Source organism: Thamnophis sirtalis, unplaced genomic scaffold (assembly GCF_051295495.1).
Source record: "Thamnophis sirtalis isolate CommonGarterSnake01/CBP01778 unplaced genomic scaffold, rThaSir2_p1.2 scaffold_6, whole genome shotgun sequence".
NCBI classification, from domain to species: domain Eukaryota; kingdom Metazoa; phylum Chordata; class Lepidosauria; order Squamata; family Natricidae; genus Thamnophis; species Thamnophis sirtalis.
Window position 1 is genome coordinate 46,340,643 of NW_028261386.1, and position 21,296 is coordinate 46,361,938.

A 21,296-nucleotide genomic window follows, 5' to 3' on the forward strand; every position below is an offset into this window, starting at 1 on the left:
TTGGAACAGCCATCATAATTTAACACCAGCGATAGTTGCTATCACAAAGGCAGACTGTAAAAGTAGGTTACCTAATTTAATCAAATATTCGTTTAAAAACAATTGTTAGAAACACAGGATATGAAGGAAGCTTTAGATGCTAGATATGGGGAAAGCTTCAATTTATTTGGACCACAGTCAAAGCGTAAGCAGCAAGATTGATTATGTTTCTCCTCTTCCAATCTCCTCCATTTTCCCTGCAGAAATGCCTTGAGGGGATCATTCTCTAGGCATCTGCTTGACTTTCCTTACAGAAGAGTGAAACCAGGAAAAGTTTTTCATTCTGTGTGTGTGTGTGAGAGAGAGAGAGAGGGGGGGGGGGGAGGGAGAGGGAGAGAGAGTCCTTGTATGTTTTAAAGGTATCACTTAGTATAGCAATAGCAATAGCAATAGCAGTAGACTTATATACCGCTTCATAGGCCTTTCAGGCCTCTCTAAGCGGTTTACAGAGAGTCAGCATATTGCCCCCAACAATCTGGGTCCTCATTTTACCCACCTCGGAAGGATGGAAGGCTGAGTCAACCCTGAGCCGGTGAGATTTGAACCGCTGACCTGCTGATCTAGCAGTAGCCTGCAGTGCTGCATTTAACCACTGCGCCACACTGCGTATAAAGGAGATGTTTATTATGACGTATCTGATAGTCATAGTCATGGCTCCAATTCCACAGTCAACACATTTTCTCTTATGGGCCTATTCATAGCATGGAAACAGACTAGTTCAGAAGCAAAACACTGCTGAACAAAAGACATCTAGAACCCCACTTGACCCCAATGTAACATAGTGGTTAAGATGTCAAACTAAGAAGTAGGGAGACATAAGTTCTAATCTATCCTCATCCATGGACACTAAGAGGGAGGTTTGGGGCCAACTATCTCAGCCTAAGGTCCATCCCACAGCCCTTGTGGGAAAAATTAGGAAGAGAGAGAGAGTTATGCACATATCCTTTGGCTCCTGAGGAAAAGATGGCTTGCACATGTAGTAAATAAGTAATAAAAAGGATAAAAGAAAAAGAGCAAAAAGAGCTACTTCCTTCTTCCACAGAATTTTGTGCATTCTTTAAAAAACCATAACAATTATAATTTCCCACTGCAGCTCTTTGAAACCATGTAGAGGTATACAAACCAAAGCAAAACTGTCTGAGGAAACTATGAGTGTCTTTTTCCTTGCAGGAAAAGGGGGTGGCGGGAGCAATGTGGCTGTTTTTCTTTTTTGATTTATATTCTGTTACCACAGCAAAACAGATCGTCATCCTGCTCACTTTTTAGGAAAGTTAGAATCACAGGATGAGAACTGGGTGCTGATATGTAAACAATGACAGAACATGGAGCGCATGACAAATTCCTCATTTTATGTCCAGGAAGGAAATGATAACTCTGGAAAAATCAATCCTGATTAGAGGCATGAACAATGAGGCCGGCCAATAAAATTGGCAATTGGAAAATGCCAATAAAATGGAATTCACAAGACAGATGAGTGAAATGTACAACTCAGAGCCACTTCAAAATACTAAGAGACAAAAACGTTTGTGCAACTTTCCAATTGACAATTGTAATTCAGTATAACAACCTTTTTTGGACTTTCTGAATTTTTGCATATCTGTGAATATTATTAAAATGAAATGAATGTTATCAGAGCTTACTCTAAATCCTACAGATAAAGAAAGTGAATTTGAGAGAATAAATAAATTCCAAACTTTTATCTTTGTTACATTCATTACGTAATGTGTCAATGTGGGGAAAAAAATTGTGTGTCCTTAGAGTCAGTAACTGGTTGTACTAACTTTGGCTGCAATAATTGCAACTGAGGCTTCCTTTTAATTAGTGATCAGTCTCTCACATTGCTATGCAGGAACCTTAGTTTATGACAAATTGATTTGCCTCAGCAATATTTGGGGTTTTCTAGCAGAAATGATATCAAACCAGAAATTGGAAGATGACCTTGCCCAGTGGTTTCATGTAAATGAAATAAAGGAGGAGAGGACAGAACAGAACAAACTTTTATCTTTGTTACATTCAGCATCCAACCTAAACCAATCAACTGGAGCTAGGTCTAGAGAAAGGAAGAGAACCATTGTAAAACAGGACTCCCAATCCCCAACCCAGGCAGCTGGCTTTCCATGTTTGATCATATAGGAAGTCAATGAGACATTAAGGAACAGAGGAATGGATGCCCCACTACCTTCCCAGCTCTGCCACAGGTCATCTAAAAACATAATCAGAGTTGTCTCAGTGCTAAATCCCAGTCTGAAACCTGACTGAAATAGGTTTAGATATTGCATTTCCTCCAGGATTCTCCTCAGCTGCTCATAGGCCACTTTCTCAAAATCCTTCCCACAAAGGGGAGGTAAGAAATTAGTCAAAAGTTATTGAATATTGTTGGGTAGAAGGATGGACTCTTGAGGAGGGCGTGCACTATTGTCTCTTTCAAGGCCGAGGCACCAGCCCCTCTATCAAAGAAGCTGCCACAACAGCATGAACCCAACTGTGGGTTACCTCCCTGGCCGCTTCCACAACCCAGGAAGAAACTAAATTCAGGAAATAAGTGGCTGAACTGGGAGCACAGAAACCCTATTTTTTCAGGAGTCACGTTCAAAGTCACCACAGATGGTACCACGGGCACTTAAGACTGTTCTCCTCAGTCAGTCCAAATCTGAGTGATGTAAAATTATTCTTTTTATCCATTTTCTTCTAAATGTTTTTGAATTCTTGAGAGCACTATACAATGCTATTGCATGTCAGCTTCAGTCTGGTACTCTCCTGTACAATTGTTGATTCATGATACCCTCAATGATGGCAAGTTGTTGACATTCTGAAGATACAAAGGCTCTCCCTACCAACTAGTAATAGCACTTAGATTTATATACAGCCTTCATGACAGCCATTGTTAAGAAGATTCGCTATGTTTTCAAATCATCTTCTTTCCAAGACTTTATCTCTGACTTTTGATTGGTGCAGTCCCAGAGCTTTGAAATAGTTCTCCCAGACTGATGGGCACCAATTATTACATATACAAGCTTTACATTTTTTTTAAAGTAAGCCATGAACTACCTATATAACTATGTGGCGAGAACTACTGTGTGACAAATGAAGGGAGAAATCTACATAGGGTAGGAGTGGCCAAATCAACCTTCGTTGTTTAATGAAGTGCTCATATAATTCACTTTAGCTGCCCTTTTAATTGAATGGACTGAAGCAAGAAAACTAATTTCTTTTTCATATTGCTATATCATGTGTTGGATTACTTTATTTGTAACATAAAGAAAACAAATACTAAACTGTAGTATTATTTATTAACTGCCTACCATATATATTAATAGGACCTATGTAAAGATCGTTTGCAAAGATATACAAAACTTCAAAAGATTCAAAAAATTTACTTCCTTCTTCTCAGACCTGTACAGTATATCATATTTTTCAAGAAAAATTCTGAAAATCCAAAAATATAATTTAGAATATTTTACAGGGATTATTAACACTGTTCTTTTCCCTCAAATGTGGACATTTCCACCTATTATATTAGATGGCCATATTCCTACCCCCATCCCCTTCTCTGATAAGACCCTGGGGTCAGTACAAAAGCAATATCAAACATCAAACCCAATAATCAATAACTACAAAATGTGCTGACAGCAGAATCTAATGCTTTTTAAAAAAGAAATTCTTAATTGCCAATAGACTACAGGGGCAATGGAAATAAAGTATGCCTTGGGGCACAGTGTTCCATATATGGGACACTGCATAGAGACATCTCAGCTTTCTGCCTGCCTGACTAGCTTTATTAGGTCAGGGATGCAAATCGACCTCAAATAATTTTCAGAGTACATGGGAAATAACACGAGGAAGAAAAGGGTCTTTTCAGATGCAAAAGCCTTTTAAACTAAAAGATTCACAACTACACTTTGAACTGACCATTGGAAGAAATAACAGTTTTAGCATGTAAAAACTGGAATTCAGTGTTAATACGACAACAATGCCTAGCATATGCCAGCAATCAAAGTATTGCATTTTATATCAACTGCCTTTGAGGGATAGCTCTGTATAAACCACATGAAAACCCTCCAACCAGATAACTAGAGAATGAATGACTGGAACACTGGAGAAAAGTGCACCTCACACCATTTCTCCATTTCCTCAAACTCCAGAAGTAATGCTACCTCACATTCAGACATCCACTATTTTAAGAATGAAACCCCATCCAACAGAGGTGGCACGTCTAAAGCCAAGTCATCTCACCCATTTACTAGAGGCATTTTCATCTTGCCAGGATTACCTTTCACTATCCTTTGCTCTACACAGTCTGTCATAGGCTGTCAGTGAGAAATTTGATAAGGCTGTGCATGCTTCAAAAATAATTTCAGGCATAAGATTAAAAAAAAGATTATTTTCATGTTTGCACAGAAGACTGAAAAAGACTAGATGTTTTAATGATAGCAGAGATGCTAAGCTTGGGTTAGGTTCAAAGCACCTCCTCAGAATCACTGAAAAGTGCACAGCCCTGCAGTTTATTATTTTTATTATTTTTCCAAAACCAGATAAAAACAAGAGATCAAGCTGGAGAGTGCCAGCATCCTCTGCAATCCAAATCTACCAATAACTTCACCCCAAACTTTCACCCAGAAGATAAAATGACTTTTTATCTAAATGTTCCTAACAAAGATGTTTTTAGACGAAGCCTCCTAAATTATACAGGCTTGCAATGATTTATCAATACAGTTCTTATTGCACCAGTATATCCAACTGGACTTCAAAAAGGCACTGCCAACATCTCGTCACAAGACTCTGCAGAATCTACATGAAGTATTAGGGCCCATGATACTTTGCACAAGCCCATTCTATTGACTCCAAAAGTTGTGAATGCCCCAGCACTGGAAGTCTTTAAGAAGATGTTGGATAGCCATTTGTCTGAAATGGTATAGGGTTTCCTGCCTAGGCAGGAGGTTGGACTAGAAGACCTCCAAGGTCCCTTCCAACTCTGCTATTGTATTGTATTGTATTGTATTATATTATATTGTATTGTGTTCTGGACCAGAACAGATTATGGATTCCTCCTGAATCATATTGGAATCCTGTATAAAATTGCAAGTAACAGTAATAAGCCAAGTCCTGTCTCCCAGCACAAGACAGTTTCAATTAGAAGGGTTCCACCAGAAGTTGCCTTAAGTGCAATAATGACATACAAGTAACAGCATTCTTACTATTCTGGCAAGAGCAGGCACATATGATGCAATACCTCTCCAAAGCAGAGTGGCTGGCATGCTGCAACACAAATCTGAGATAATAGCAAGAACTTGCAAGAACAGGTTTCCTGGCAGGGAAAACAGAATCAGGCAGTTGCTTCCTTGCCAGAGACAGGATGTGAGCTTGACACCACTACTGCGTGCCTTACGCTGCTACTATTGCTAGAACCCAGGTAAGGAAGTTGCTACTGTATTTTCAAGATTTACATTCAATTGCAATGTTCCGTGGTGATTCCACTGAAGAAAACAAATTTCTATGAAAAGAACAGAAAATACATGGTTCATTTGCAAAATTATTCATTTAGAGATCTTACAGAGATAGGAAGGAATTCTGTTGTGTGTCCTATTATAAAGACAGAAAAAACAAGGCATTTATAGGAAAATATAAGCAGAACCCAAGCATATATTCTCACTTAATTCTTAAGTTATTCTGTTAATTTATATTCATAAATATAAAGGCATTCACCCACATGGCTTATACTTTGACATGTCTTAATTATACAATTTAAATTCTTTTTATTGATTGCAAAGAACTAAAAGCATTATTTATAAATAATGTATAGTTCAATCCTTTGTGTCTGTTCAGGACGGCATGCAATAGTACAAGATGAATGTGGATCACCATCATTTCTACCAGATAGAAACATGGAGAGTCTTCAGACAAAATAGAATACCACAGTAGGATTTGTACTGCCATCTATGAAGAGTTGACTTGCTACAAACCATGATTTTCAAACCTGAGTTTGAATCTGCAAATCCAGATTAGGCCTAATTAAGATATTAAGTAGACCTATTAAGTGCTAACCTATGTTTAAAAGTTAACAAGAAAAGGAAAACTCTGTAACAGACAAGAGAGCAAATACATTATTAAGGCAAAATTCTGAATTGCAAATAATGATGTCTGGGAGACATCTCTTCAACAAGAAAATATTTGTGGCAGCAAAGAAAAGTGAAGCATCTTTGCAACAGATACCTTGTGACTTCGTGCTGCAGGAGGGCAACGCTGGGTACATAAAACATGACCCCAAAGAATAGCAAAGATTGGCTGGCAAATTTGTCCAGCTGCTTTTTCAAAGGTTTCTCCAGTTCTACCCATCGCACTTGCTGGCTCTTGTTGTGAAACCAAAGGCCAAAATAGTGTGTCTAGAGAGAGAGAAAAGTTTAAAAACAAACAAAAAAGTTATTATTTGGTCTTTGCAAACAATAAACATTTCTCTTTTTTCCCCTTTTCCCTTACATGCTTTCTAACTGTTACTATGCAAATTGGAGAATGAATTCACAGGTCATTCTGGAGTACCTCCGTGATGGTGTTTCACAAGGCATCTGACCTTTGCAAGTGATTTAACAGATCTGGGATCATAAAATAAGCTCTTCAAAATTACTTTATTATTTTTTAATTTATTAATCTCTATATCCACCCATCTCAAGCAAGTGACTCTGGGTTGTGAACAACTATGAAACAATTAAAAACACTTACATTATAATGCACATTCAATAAATATGTAGCAGCCATGGAAAAATGTCATAGATGTCAATATAGGAATTATTGCAATTACAGATATTATATAGGAATTATGGAAGAGATGCAGCTGAAATCTCCTAATCCAGAAGCCATCCCAAACATATTTTTGAGAAAATTTTGGTGGTCCGCAGAAAAATTATTTGCATTTTTTATACTGCACTAAATCAGAGGTCTTCAAAATACGGCCCCTGGGATGGATACCTGCAATTAATGTTTGTGCTACTGCAGAGAGTCTCCCCCTTTGGGGTCTTTTTGTGTGGGTTGGAGGGGGAGAGAAATTCCGACTTGGGGTCTGCTTCATCCTCCTGGTGTGGGGCTTTGGGTTAAGGTTGGAGGGAAGTGCCACTTGTGGCGAAGAATCGGAGGGCTTTGTTCCAGTGATACTGCATCATGGCCTGGAACTGGTTGACCATCTCAGCCCGCTGAATCTCTAGGCGCCAGCACTTGGCTTTGCACTCCCATAGATCTTCCCTCTGCTTGGAAAGCCTATGCTCATAGTCCTCAGTGAGGTGCTTCTGCTGAGCCTCCTCCTTGGTCAGATCCAATTTGAACTGAGCCACCTGTTTTGCCAACTCTTTCTCATAGTGGCTGCTTAGCTCCAACAACTGGTTCCTGTTGGGGCACTAAGGAACCCGGGTGGGCAGTCAAGGAGTGGCCGGGATGGGAGGGGCAAATAGAGGCTGGTGAGGAGCCCCTTGACGTGACATCGAGTTGGCCATGCCCACCCGTATGACCATCTAGCCATATGCACTCAGTCAGTCATTAGGCAGATCATATTAGCGGAATTTAAAATTATGCATTTAGTGCTTCCTGAGGTCCAAAAGCTTGGTGATCCCTGCCATAAAGGGCAAAGACGGTCATCATCCAAGCATCCCAAAGATTTGTTTTAAGATATTCAAACCATAGTTTTATATATTTAAATAAACTTTATGTAAACACTTCAGCTCCTAAATAGCCATTTAAATGCAAATCGTCAGCAGTAAAATACAGAATGACCAACTTCAATCCTTGGCATTGCCAATTAAAAGGTTTAGGCAGCAAATAATGAGAAAGATTTGTAAATGTAACCTTGGACAGCCATTTCCAGTTACTGGGCTCAGAAACAGGTTGACAATATTTGCCAGCTCCTCTCTCCATCCCTAAATTACTGAAATCTTCCAAAAATATGTGACTATTTTGATTCAGGAGAAAATTTTTATTTTGAAGAACCATCAGCTCTTAAGAAAAAATGTAGTGGTATTCTAGTGTCTGGAGGTCATGCTTACAGTTTATTTTTTATTTATTTTATCTGTAGCCTGCCTTTCTTATTTTTACAAATAACTCAAGGTGGTGAACATATTCAACACACCTTCCTTCTTCTGTCTTCACATTGCCTGTTTTCACATTGTCGCTTTCTAGCTTAATGTGATTTTTAGGTCTCACCAATAACAACAATCATAAAATCCGATCAGCAAAATTAGCAGGATGTAAAGCTGGATTCAGGATTGGAGTTAAAAGCTGAGTCTTTTTCCAGTGAATACAGTTTTTATTTTATTTAAGACAACAATTTAGCCTTAAGTGTCATGTAGGAACTGCAACTGAAATATTTAAAGTCCCAGGAAGGAGGAAAAGATCAAGGAGTAAAAAAACAACAACAACTATTTGTAATATACATTAAAAAGTTCAACTAATTAAAGTAACCTGTTCAATGTCTTAACTAAAGGAGGTTAAAGAAAAACAGGATTTTGAGGACTCTTGAGAAAAATAATTAAATTTTAAATTCCTTGGCTGAAAATGTCTCTGTTTAGGATATAAATAAAAATTCATCATGAAATAATTGGTGGAACTCATATATTTTTTTGCCAGATATGAAATATAACAGAAATCGGCTATATTCTAAATATTTTTAGACCTTTTTTAATTTAAATCTTCTGGAGTTTCATTTCCTTCTCAACACCAAATGGCACAGATCTCAGTAAAAATATGGTTCCAGAATTATTTGTGGGGGGATAAGTGAAAACAAGCATAGCAATAAATGTTATTACATCTATCAACCAGTATCCAAGTTTCCTGTATCAGCTATGATAAAAGGCTGCCAATTATCCAAAATGACATGTGGTTAAAACTTAGATCAGTTGGAAGAAAGCTAGAGCTGCAGAGTAATTCAGAACAGCTTTTAAACAGCAGCAGGTTTTGGTAGCTTTTTTTTTAAAGTACTACAATGTAGTAATACAAAAGTCATCAGAAGAGATTCCAAAAGCAAACTAACAAAAACAAAATGTATCATTTGAAGCTTGTCCAGCATTCCAAGAAAAAATGAATGAGTATAAATTCATGGTGCCTGGGAAGCAATGGCGATTGTAAAGAAAGCTGTTCCTTGTGTACCTTCAAACATTTTTGTGATGACTATACTAAGTTGTGGCAGAGAATTTAGCCTGGAATGGAATGCAGGAATGCCGTGTAATTTGTTCTATATTAACACATATCTTTAACCCATATCTTAACTGGATAACTGAATTATCAGATTGCAACTGCAAAAGCATAGAGATAAAATGAGTTCCAGGAGCTGCATGCCAGCTATTTTATCATGCTTTTAGTCATCATTCCTAGCTTATTATATATAATTTTGATTTTTCCTTTTGCCTTGCTCATTTTTTAAAAAACAAAAACCAGAATTATACATAACAGTGTTGACCAACTATTAATTGGATTAGCAAGAAGTCCATTACTTGATATTAGGTGACGTCAAAACTCTACCCTTCCAAAAGCAGTATAGGCAGCAATCAAATGTCCAGCTATACTCCCAACATGAATAAACAGGGTGAAAGATGGAGAAACATAAGGCCCTCCTTGTCTTAGTTGTCCCATAAGAACATTGATGTTTATTTCCATTATCTTCCTAATGAAATAATTTAAATAACTGAAGTCTCATTCATTATACTTTGGCATCATCTGTAAAGAGAACAGAGCCTCATGCAGGGTTATTGTCCAGCAAAGAAGAAACTTCTGTAGTACCGCAGCCCTGTTGATGGTGTACAATCTCCAAAGCAACTTTTTAGAAACTTGTCATCAGCCACTCCTCTCTGGTTAAAACACAAGATCAAAACATTATATAGTATTCTTAGCTCTTTCATACCATTGAAACTTTTTGCCCCAACTCTGTGGAATGAAGCACAGTGCCACTCCCACCTGCAGAGCTGGGTTTTCTTGGCTTGAGATGGGAACGGTATTTGCTGGTGTCTACAGCAAATTGCCTTTGCATGATTTTTGTCTTCTCTATATGTACCTGAACATACAAATTTTGGAGTCAGATGAATCTGTATGTTCTCTTTCTTTGTCATTAAGTGGGTGAGACTGAACAATGATTTTCTGCTTGGACTTAATCATGAGCTGGATTAGGGGTAATAAAATGAAAGGGGATTTTGAAAAGAGGCAGGCTGCGTAAAACTGATCAGTTTTTGTCCAGCAATCTTGTGTTTCATTGAAATTGTATTACTGTTATTCATCAGTTCAAATTTCAAATGCTGATTTATAGATCTGTAGCTGAAGTAAAGAGGCACAAAGAGGCCCCACTCTTCCCTTTAGAGCAGTAGGTCTCAACCTTCCTAATGCCGCGACCCTTTAATACAGTTCCTCATGTTGTGGTGACACCCCCAACCATAAAATTGTTTTATGCTTTCTGTATTTTTTCAAAAATATGTGTTTTCTGATGGTCTTAGGCGACCCCTGTGAAAGGGTTGTTCGACCTCCAAAGGGGTCCCGATCCACAGGTTGAGAACCACTGCTTTAGAGGAAACAGTTATTCTGCTTTAAATTCTTGTGGCAATAAAGTCAGACTTATAATAGCATTGAATTGAGATTCATGTTGAAATTCAAGTGAGAATTAGTTGATTTTTGAAACATACTGCTAGAATCACTCTTACATCTCATGGACTGTTTAATGAAACAGAAGAAAAAAAATGGACTTTTAAGATACTTCTTCCAGCAAAACTGACATATATTTCATAGGACGAGCCACCCCCATTAATAAAAGTGGTTTGATGTCATGTGTGAATGTGGTTGTTATCCACTTTGTCTACATATAAGCAAAAACAGCCTTTTGCTTATAGACACCCCCCCCCCCCGATGTTCCCTTGCATATTAGTTAAGAGTTTCATCCTGACAGGAAATAACATTCAATCACAATCCAAATTGTAAGTAATAGACTGCCCTGATGTTTGGGCAAGCAAGGTACATTTGCCAAAGTTCCATTCAGCGATAAGATCGGACCAATTCCAAAAACAACATGATTGTAATAAACAGATTCCAAATGACAAACAGCCAGAGCTAAAAATACACCGAGCGGCAAGTTACATATAGTCTTTTCTTGGGTTACCCTCACCTCTGGTAATTCCAGCTTCTGACCTACGGCCTCCAAGCATTCTTGCCCAGTGCTCTCCACAGACAATGTGCACTCAATCAGGTTGTTCTCCAACAGTTGAATCCGGGTCATGAAACTGTTCTTGCTCCGGACATTATAGCGTCGAGTCCTTCGTAATTTCAGCCCAAAAGGCATGTCTGCTAGGCTAAAGCAGCTAGCCCGCTTCTTCTCACACCTTGGATCTTCTTAGTAAGGAAGGTTTGAACGTTGTTCCTCTATTTCCAGAAATTCTCCTCCAGGTTTGCAAAAGGTTGCCCATGCCAAAGGTGGATACCACAGCAATATCCTGAAAAACAGCAATGCAATGTGTGGTTAATTGTCATGGATTTGGCTGGGAAATGGTTTTTCCCTTGGGGCAGTAACAGCTGTTGCCTCTCAAGATAGTTCAGACCATTGGCCAAACCCACAAATTTTCTTTGAAGAAACACTGTACTACATGTTTTCTTTGAACTCCCTGTCTACTACTAATGATTTCCTTCTTCAGTTCTGGACTTGAAAAAAGAAGCATACCACTAAGGCAGAAAGACAGAAATTGAAAACAGGATTAGAAAGATCAGCAGACTATCTGTATCAATTGTGATTTGCAAACAGAATTCCGTCTTGGGGATGCAAATATTTTCATAACCAAACTTAATGCTCCGTGGCCTTTTTCACTGGAAGTTAGCTCAAGTTAGTACACTGTGAAGTAGAGAACATGATACTAAAAGTAGCCTTAACCATAATTAGCCCAGGTCCACATCTATAATGACTTTAAATTATTAATAATGCTGATAAAAAAGCAGGAATTAACTGTAAAACATTTCCCAGGAGGTCTCCTTGGAAGCATTGAGTTGTGGAAAGCCAAACTGTTTTATCAAACAGAAATTATGATAAATCAATTTTTTAAAAATAATTTAGTTATAACACAATAATTGTGGTAGGATGAGGCTGGAATCAACTAAAATGGTATGTGGATGTAAGGGAATGCTACCATGGAGTGTCATGAGTTTTCATAGAGATTTTATAGATTTTTTTAAAAATTCTGATTATTTGGGGGTGATTGATGTTTTGAGAGCTGTCCAGGGTTGTTGTTACAATATGTGTGGCTATGTAAGCATTTTTGAATCAATCCATGAATCAAATAACACAGAGTTACCACAGATCAACCCCAAGCAATCTCATTTGCTTATTGAAATTAATGTTGCCATTTAGTTAAATCGCGGGGAAGACAAAAACAAGCTGCTCTTGTAAATTTCCTAGTCCAAATAATACCTTCAAAGTAGTTTCAAAAGTCTGGAAAGCTATTTTTGTTAAAAATCTGCACACTCAAAAACTAAGCAAAATGAAAAACAATTCTAAGACTAGTAAGTCTAACACAACATGTTTCTACCCACTCCCCATTACTACACTAAGCCATGTTTAGGTTCCCAATGGTAGTAGGCACTCTTGCCTCTCCAGTTGGAGTATCCTGCTGTCAAAGCTTCCAATAATGCCCTAGCATCAGACCAGCAGCTAAGAAAATAAGTCGAATACATTTTCCCCGTTTTATTGCCAGAGCTGTTGTATTTCCAACTTACGGGAAAGAAACGAGTCTTCTAAATTTTCCCCACAGTTGGAACTACAGCAGAGAGGAATCCAATTTTGTTTAGATGGAGAGATCCAACTGGGTAGAGAATGAAGTCTCACATATATTCACATGGAGGTCTGAAGGGACATGCACTCACATTACTTTGAGACTATGTCTCTTTTTGTGATCAAGGATCCTAATGAAAAAGATCTCAAGTTCTACATGGAGGACTTTACAAATATTCAATATTAGAAATTTAACTCCCCTTCAGATCTCCACCTGATTATATGGAATGGAAGGACAAAGCCACGAGCACAGTCCATTCTTTTCTCAGTTTGAACCCTCAAACATTCAACTACAACAAGGTTTCTGAACAAGTTTTCAGTTCCTTCTTCATCATGTTTGCCCCTTTGTCTTGTTCTCCTAATGTCAAAGCCCTGATATCAGGAGAGAAAAGCTACAGGTCTGTAGAATGATTTTTTACAACCCCCGCAGTTGGATAGAATCCTAGTAACAACTAACCAATCAAGCAATAAGGTCTGGGATTTAATTCCATAAAACTAAGGGCATCAGCTTGGATAAGGCTATAGTAAGAAACCTAATCCATTCTGTTTTTAGAAATGAAAAAGTAGGAAGAATGGAAGGAAACTAGACAAAGATTATTAAGGGCAGGATTGGGTTGTGTCTAAGTTTTTCTTTTGCAAATTGAACATCAAAAACTATTTAGCAATGTTATTTTCCTTATTGTTTTACTTAAATAGATTTCCTTTCATCAGAACAGGCACTCCCTTAGACTCATTTAATTTCAGACTAGTGTGCTATGAATAAAAATACATATTCTTTTATACAGTATTTCAAGGCTTGCAGAAACAAGAAGACAACAAATGAAAGAACTTGCATATAAAAATTATGGGGACAAATTATGGATGAATGCTACTCAGGTATAATTCAAGGGGATAGTTATGATCTATAAAAGCCTTACATGATATATAGCCTTGTTATTTGAAGGACTGCCTATCTCTGTGATGGCAAACTTATGGAACGTGTGCCAGTGGTGGCACACAGAGCCCTCTCTGTGAGCACGTGCGCTGTCGCCAGCTGTTCTTTTGATTTCCGGCACGCACATGCACAACTGGTTTTCGCGGGCACCAGAGCACCAGAAAACGCCCCCCCCCCAAAAACAAAACAAAAAACAGGCTGTTTTGGGGGCTGTTTTCCAGGGCATTTTTTGTGTTGTTTTCAGGCTGGTTTTTGGGGCTGTTTTTTTTTAAAGGCCAAAAACGGCCTGAAAATGACTCAAAAAATGTCCTGAAAACAGGCATGTGCATGCCGGCCAGCTAGTCTTTGGGTTTTCGGTGCTCCGGCACACGTGGCGGACCAGCTGGCCAGCTCGTGCATGCACACTGGCCAGCTTGTTTCTAATTTGCGGCACTGCAGTATGTCCATGCACATTCCAGTTTGGGCACTCGGTACTGAAAAGGTTCGCCACCACTGACCTATCTCTTGTGGTATCACTATGATCCAATAGGGTTGCAAATTCCTTCCTTCAATCTAACAGTGTCATTATCAGATTGAAGAAGCATGTCTACTCTATCAGGTAACTGACTTCTGAGTTACCCTCAAGAACTGGGAGGCTCCCACCCTAGAGCCATTCCAGAGAGCCTTAAAGACCTGGCTCTTTTCCCAGGCTTTAAGCAAGGTAGTTGGAATTCCTTGAAGGGTATATCTTAGTTGCTGTTGGCCAGATTTGTCATATTGTTGATTTTGAAAAAAATTAGGATTGTATACTGTCATTTGTTTTTATTCAAGAGCCACACAGAGGTGGCGGTGTCTAAATCAAATCATCATCAATAATAGTATCAAAATGCACGTATTATGACTCCAGAAAGAGGAGGTATCAAGATAGGATTGATAGGATTGCACTTCTCTATGTGTGACTGATGTGTGATATGTGTGACAACTTGGAAGTCATCTTTGAGTCACAATTCTGGTTCAAAGAGCAGCTGGCAGCTGTAACCCAAAAAACCGTTTCACAGATACACCTAATTGTACCACTTGAAACCATTCCTAATCTGGGAGGCCATTCAGACAGTTACTTACACCATAGTTGCCACATGCAAGGATTACTGTGGTATGCTTCACATGGAACAGTTTTGAAGACCACTTAGAAGCTACAGCTAGTTCAGAATTCAGTGGTGCGGGCAGTGTTGGCCATGCTTCATTAATACCTTTATGACCATGCTTATTCACAAGTTACACTGGCTTCTGGCTACAATTCATGGTGTTGGTTATTCATCTCCAAAACCCTTTTTGGTAGAGGCCTGGCTATTTGAGGGCCCTCTTTCTCTAATTGCCTTTGCCCATCCAGTACTATCAGGCAGAGTGAGCATCACTTAAGCATTATCATCTTATGGGGCATAGAAAGCATGTCTTTTCTATCGGGACGCCTGTCCTCTGGAATGATGTCTGTTCCTATCCTCAAGATTTAAATGACACACACAAAAAACATTAAAGAAGCTATTAAAGTCCTGGTTATTCTCCCTTCTCCCATAAGAAGATTGAATAAATTATGTAAATAATTTATAAATATTCTATACATTTATAAATACCATAATTAGACTCTTTCCCTAGATGCATATTTATGAGAATAAATATTCAAACCAGTTTCTGATTATATAAAAAGATTATGATTTTCTCAAGTTGAGCAAAAAAATTTGGCAATAATATAGACATGTCTTTTTTGGGTAGAAATACTGAGTGAGACAGTATGAAGTTGATGGAGGATGGAAGTTGCTTCCTAGTTGAATCTACAGCCTTTATATAATCTGGTGCTCTCCCATACAAGTGTCAACCAAGTATGACTAACTTTAGTTTTTTTTTTAAATCATGTAAGGTCAGTAGGTACTATATAAAAATTGCATAATAACTGTCACATTCATGTAGTTTTTTCCCCCTGAGACAGCACAAGACTCAGGATGCCAGAAATGGAGTTGAAAGCAAGGTTACATATTCATAAGACCTTTGGTCCACCAATCAGACTCCATATCAGTTCTACTCCAAAGTCAAGCAAACTCTTGACCCCACATATCTTCAAAAAGGACAGAATTGGATAAAAACTATATCAGAATATATCTATAATTCTTGGAAACCCAGCACATTTGCAAATGAAGAACATATAAAACCATCTCCACAAGTGGTCGAATTTACTATTTTTCAGTCTTTCTGGTTAAGCCAGACAGGAAACATGACTAGATGAGCTAATTCTACTTTACTGAAAAGCTACATTAACATTAATCTTGCAAGTCTGAAGGCACAAATTTCCTACTGCCACTTTTAACTTTACCTGAATTATTAGGGTGGGTCCTTCCTAAGTTTCTTTCTTCGACCATTAAACCATTAGGTGTTCCCTGCCTCTCTTGTCTGATCTTTTCGTAGGCAATATCTCTTCCCCACACCACTCAAGATCATCCCCAGATTTCATTATAAATGAGAAGCACATTTTGGGGGGGAGGGGGGAGGAATGAATGTGGAATCATAACTAGGATGTGAACATTTCACTACTGTCATGCCTAGTCCATAGCACATTGCTGACTACTGAGATGCTTCTTGAGTGTCATTTGGGCAGGAAAAAAAATTAAACAGTACAAGTAAATTGAAATAAATTAGGATTTTTCTATGCATAAATTATTATTATTATTGCATTCACATGCATAAATGTAACAAAGTGTAAAGGGATTTTTTTAAAGAAACAAACAATACACTTCTCTTTCAAAAAGCTTTGCCCAAAAGCTTCATACATCTGTTTACAATGAGAGGGAATATTAAAAATGGCATGAGAAAAATAATTAAAAGCTGTGTTTATAAGAATGGAATTCTTTGTTGCAGAATCCAATGCATGTTTTCTCTTTACCATGTCCCACTGTGAACAGCCACTCCTTGTGTAGGCTTACATAACCCTCTTTGTTAACAATATGCTTGGTTGGCCTAGAACATTCATGATAGTTTATGAGTGGGCTTCCAGAAGAGAGGCAGAATATTCCATCTCTCCTTTGCTAGCTCAAACAAAAAGAAGGCACTTTGTTCCCCTACCCATCCCAAGCAAGCTACTTGATTCCTCTAGTTTTTCCCTAATATTGGACTCAGGTTTTTTGACTGTAGAGTCATTGTCAGCACTATTTTGACCAGAATTTGTAGCATTTGGTTTTCCAGAAATGAAGGTACAACATACAAAATTCTTCATTACTGCCTTAGCTAGGATTGACAGAAGATGGGCAGATTCCACATTGGTGGTCAAAGCACAGATCATTCTATCCCTTATATGCATGTTGTATATCCTGCATATTCAACACAGAAACCAAGGAGGAAGGGATTGTTCTGATCTCTTGATAGCTGCCGACTTTTTAGCCTATAAAATATTTTACTAGTCTGAATTTTACTAATGTGAGGAACTGGCCAAAATGTGGATGGTGTGCTCTATCTGTTGACCATGAAACTGTTTTTCTACCATGTTTTCCCAAAAACAAGACAGGGTCTTATTTTCTTTTGGACCCCAAAATAAGCACTTGGCCTTATTTTTGGGGAGGTCTTATTATTTTTGAAGTGCAGGAGGTGGCGAGCGTGATCACCTCATGGCTGCTGCTGTGTTGCAATATTTTCGGGGAAGGCATGCACTCAAAAGCACAATTGGGTTTATTATCTGTGGAGGTCTTATTTCCAGGGAAGCAGGGTAGTTAGTTAGTAATATGCTGCTATGAATTCTTAGAGGCAAATTTTCAAGGAACTTTACCTGAATGATTCTCTTCCCAGTTTCAGGTATAACAAAACTTAAAAATTTCAAAACTCTAACGTGTTTTGAGAAGCCAAGATCATAACTCAGTTTAATTCTTTGAATTCTCTACAATCCTGGCTGGTATGCTTCCCCAAACACATGTCATAACATTTGTGAGAATATGCCCTAGTTAATGTTAGTGACTTGATATGTTCTTTGACTGATGATTGGAACAAATATTCCTGAGTGACCTAATCTTCCAACACATCTTACCTATCTGGAAAAGCCTAAGCAAAGTAGATTTCTCTGTGGAGGGATGGCTGAAGTCAGAGGACAAAACTTAAAATGACACAATAAAATATAAAATAATATCAGGTACACATTACTTCTGACACCATGTAAAATGCCAGATCAGCTGGCATTTCTTCAACATAAACCAATTGTTCACTCTTGATCTAGATGATGAATTAACCAGAGCTATGATTAAAGAAGTTAGTTGATTAGTTCATAACTGAGAGCAGGCATTTTTAAACCTTATCAGAGAAGAGGGAAGGCCAATGCCTGAGACAATGTAGTGCATGTAGAAAAAGACCACTAGGACTTGTAGCAATAAACTGCTAAATTTTGGGTGTCTGGTTTGTTTCAATAAATTTGTGATTTAGCCTAAGAAATAGTGACTGTCCCAATGATAACTTCACATGTATTCTAATCACCATCTCACAGTGCTTTTCACTAAAGTTAACACAATTTCCTGCAGGAAGATTGTAGTTTTCATTAGGACCTTTGAATGTCCTGTTTCCACTGTTCAGGTACAAGCAAGACCTAAGAGTATCCTCTGATAACTACTATCAGTTTCCTTATGGGTAAATTGAAGTCAGCTTTACATTAAATGCCTCTTCTCTTATAGTTGAAGATTTCACTAACAGCTTCTGGAATTCTTCCAGCATTCCATATATTATAGAACTACAGCACACCTATCAGAACTATGCAATTCTGGGCTGGGCATGGATAAGGGGATAATTAGCTCAACTTGCTTGATGAGGTACAAGCCTGCACTTTTAGAAGAGGACATTAAAGAATGCCAAATACCAAAGACAGGTTTCATCTGGAAAGATTTACCTATTTACCTCCTGCAATATCTACTATTGCTCTGAGTACAAAAAACAGGTTTTGAAACAGAAGCCAACTTTTTTACAAACTAGTTAGAAACAAGAAAACTATTTTAGTTTTGTCGGTTAATTAAAATATATGTACAACATAGGGGTTTCATGTTAATTAGAAATGGAAGATTCTGCATTTTTAATTTTTTAATCAATTAGATCATTTAACACATGCACCAAAATATGTAAGAGATTTCCTATGTTTTTCTATTAATGAATACAGTGCACACATCATATGCAGAGTTTTAACAAGTGCCTACCCCCCACACTGAGAAAATGATATACTTTTTTGCTATTCTGTAGCTTCTCTCTGCAGGGTTTTTTTAGATGAGAAATGAATCATAGTGTTTTCAAAGTATATATTTAGACATATCCATGCATTTCAAGTTTAATAATTTATTAGAACATCTACAATTGTATTTTGCTCTAAAGAGTTCTCAATCCAAAAAATTGCCATGCCATGTCACCTTAGTTAAATTGGCATCAAAACTGAGATAAGTACTATTCTGGTAAGTTAATATTGCATATACAGCAACTGAAGACCTATTTCAAAATATAATGGCAGCTAGAAGAAAATCAGTAAATCAAATGATACTTTCAATAGAAAAATTTGAAATTATTGAATTTGCAGATTGAAAAAATCTGCATGAATTAAACAGAATCTAAGATACCTTCATTCATTTTACAACTAGGAAAATAGTGTTCTAGATTCTACAGGTAGTCCTTGATTTATAAATGTTGAGTTTACAACAGTTCATAATTATGATGGTGCAAGAAAAAGTGACCTATGACCTCTCCTGTAGTTATGATCATCGCCCCATAGTTATGTGATCGTGATTTGGGTGCTTGGCAACTGGCATTCATTTACAATAGTGGCAGCATCTTGTGGTGACATGATCATGTTCTGTGACCTTCGCAGTTGGCTTCTTTGTGTCAAATAATTTAGTTACATTTTACACAGCATACACATTAAACAATATAAACTAATAATCAAGAGAAATGATAAAGAACAAAAAGAGAATAGGTCTCGAAGTACAGTATGAACAGGTATAAAGAAAAAGAAAGGAGAACACAAATATATATTAAGAATGACTTCTGATTTTTTTCTTCCAAAGTTGTAAAGGAAATTTACAACCTTCTCAGAGGATCTATGGGCAATACTATAGAGTTTGCAAGGCAGAAGCAGTTCTTAGAATGACATTATGACATCATAATCATAAAAGTGTTTCAAGGAGTATTGCTGAAAGTCCCTAATAGGACTACAATATATTGCTTTTAGAGAACTGACAACTGTGAAAGTTAATGATGCATGCATATGCACCCTCAGGAAGTTCAAACACATATTATCCCCACCAGCAATTTCCCCCCTAAAACAAATACCCTTTCTAAAAGGAGTCCTGGTGGTGCAGTGGTTAGAATGCAGTATTGCAGGCCATAATCTGGAGTTCAATCCTGAGGGAGCCTCAGATTGACTCAGCATTCCATACTTCCAAATTCAGTAAAATGAAGACTCTGTTGTGGGCAATATCTGACATTGTAAATCACTCAGAGAGTACTATAAAGCACTATGGAGCAATGCATAAGTGTAAATGCTATTGTTATTGCTATTGTTCTAACTCAAAAGTCAGAAACTGTGTGAATTACTCTTTGGCACCACAGTAACTTTATGTATAACTACTACCTTTTCAGTTTTAACAAACATTGTGGAGGGGACTTTCATATTTCTTCACTCTAAGTAATGTCATCCCATTCCGATTCAGATCTTAAAATAGTTGTAATTAGGCTTAGAAATAGAAAAAAGATTTACTTTTTTTAAAAATTGATTTAAAAGTTTTAATTGAAGTATTTACATGTTAGGTACTTTAGCTCTAAATAACTTTCTGGTTCTAACAGAAAGACAGAGGACGGGTTCTGCAGTACCAATATGACCTTAAGACCATTTATTTAAGGTTCTGAGTATATTTTTGCTTGAAGTATAAAAAATATTTTTTAAATTTTTCTTGCTTTTGCTACAATAAATGTTCTTTTAGTGACCATTTATTCCAAGAATGCTGCTAGTGACTCTGTCTCCACAGTAAAACTGAAGGGGGGGGGGAAATCATAATTATGAATCTGTAATGCATATTGAACAATTAACCATCAAGTCAACAGACCATGAAATAGTCAAGAAAGAAATTGAGAAAATGCACTGGCTGTTTTACAATGAATACACATTGCTTAGATTTGCTGCAGATGTACTCCAAGTTATACAAATATTCCTTTAGCAAAGATTAAAAGGGACACATTTCTTTCAAAATCTCCTCAATTTTCCTAGCTACACTTCACTACTTTGGCCAACCATTCATTCTTAACCCAATCTGTCTCACAGGGTTGTTGTAAGGGGGAAAATGGGACAAGATTACATTGTACTTTAAGCTCCTAGGGAAAAAAGCCAGGATCTTTGTTAAATCCTTCTTTTACAAACACCTTAGCTCTTGAATCATTAATGCTACTTGAAAGTAGGGAACTAAATTACAGCCTTTTTCATCCTTGGACTGCAAGGTGATCAAACCAGTCAGTCCTAGAGAAGATCAACCCTGACTGCTTTTTAGAAGGCCAAATCCTGAAGATGAAACTCAAATACTG

At 37.5% G+C, this 21,296-nt stretch overlaps 1 protein-coding gene across 2 annotated transcripts in view; it reads right to left on the reverse strand.

Moving 5' to 3' along the window:
• The window catches only part of PTPN14 (protein tyrosine phosphatase non-receptor type 14), a 136,227-nt gene that overhangs the window by 58,097 nt on the left and 56,834 nt on the right, over positions 1 to 21,296 (reverse strand). For both annotated transcript variants that reach the window (XM_087717786.1, XM_087717785.1), the window contains exons 2-3: positions 11,159 to 11,483; positions 6,250 to 6,419 (exon numbers count right to left, since the gene is read on the reverse strand). In XM_087717786.1, the coding sequence (XP_087573912.1) occupies positions 6,250 to 6,419; positions 11,159 to 11,332 (344 nt within the window). In that variant the 5' untranslated portion in view covers positions 11,333 to 11,483. The remainder of the gene's footprint in view (positions 1 to 6,249; positions 6,420 to 11,158; positions 11,484 to 21,296) is intronic.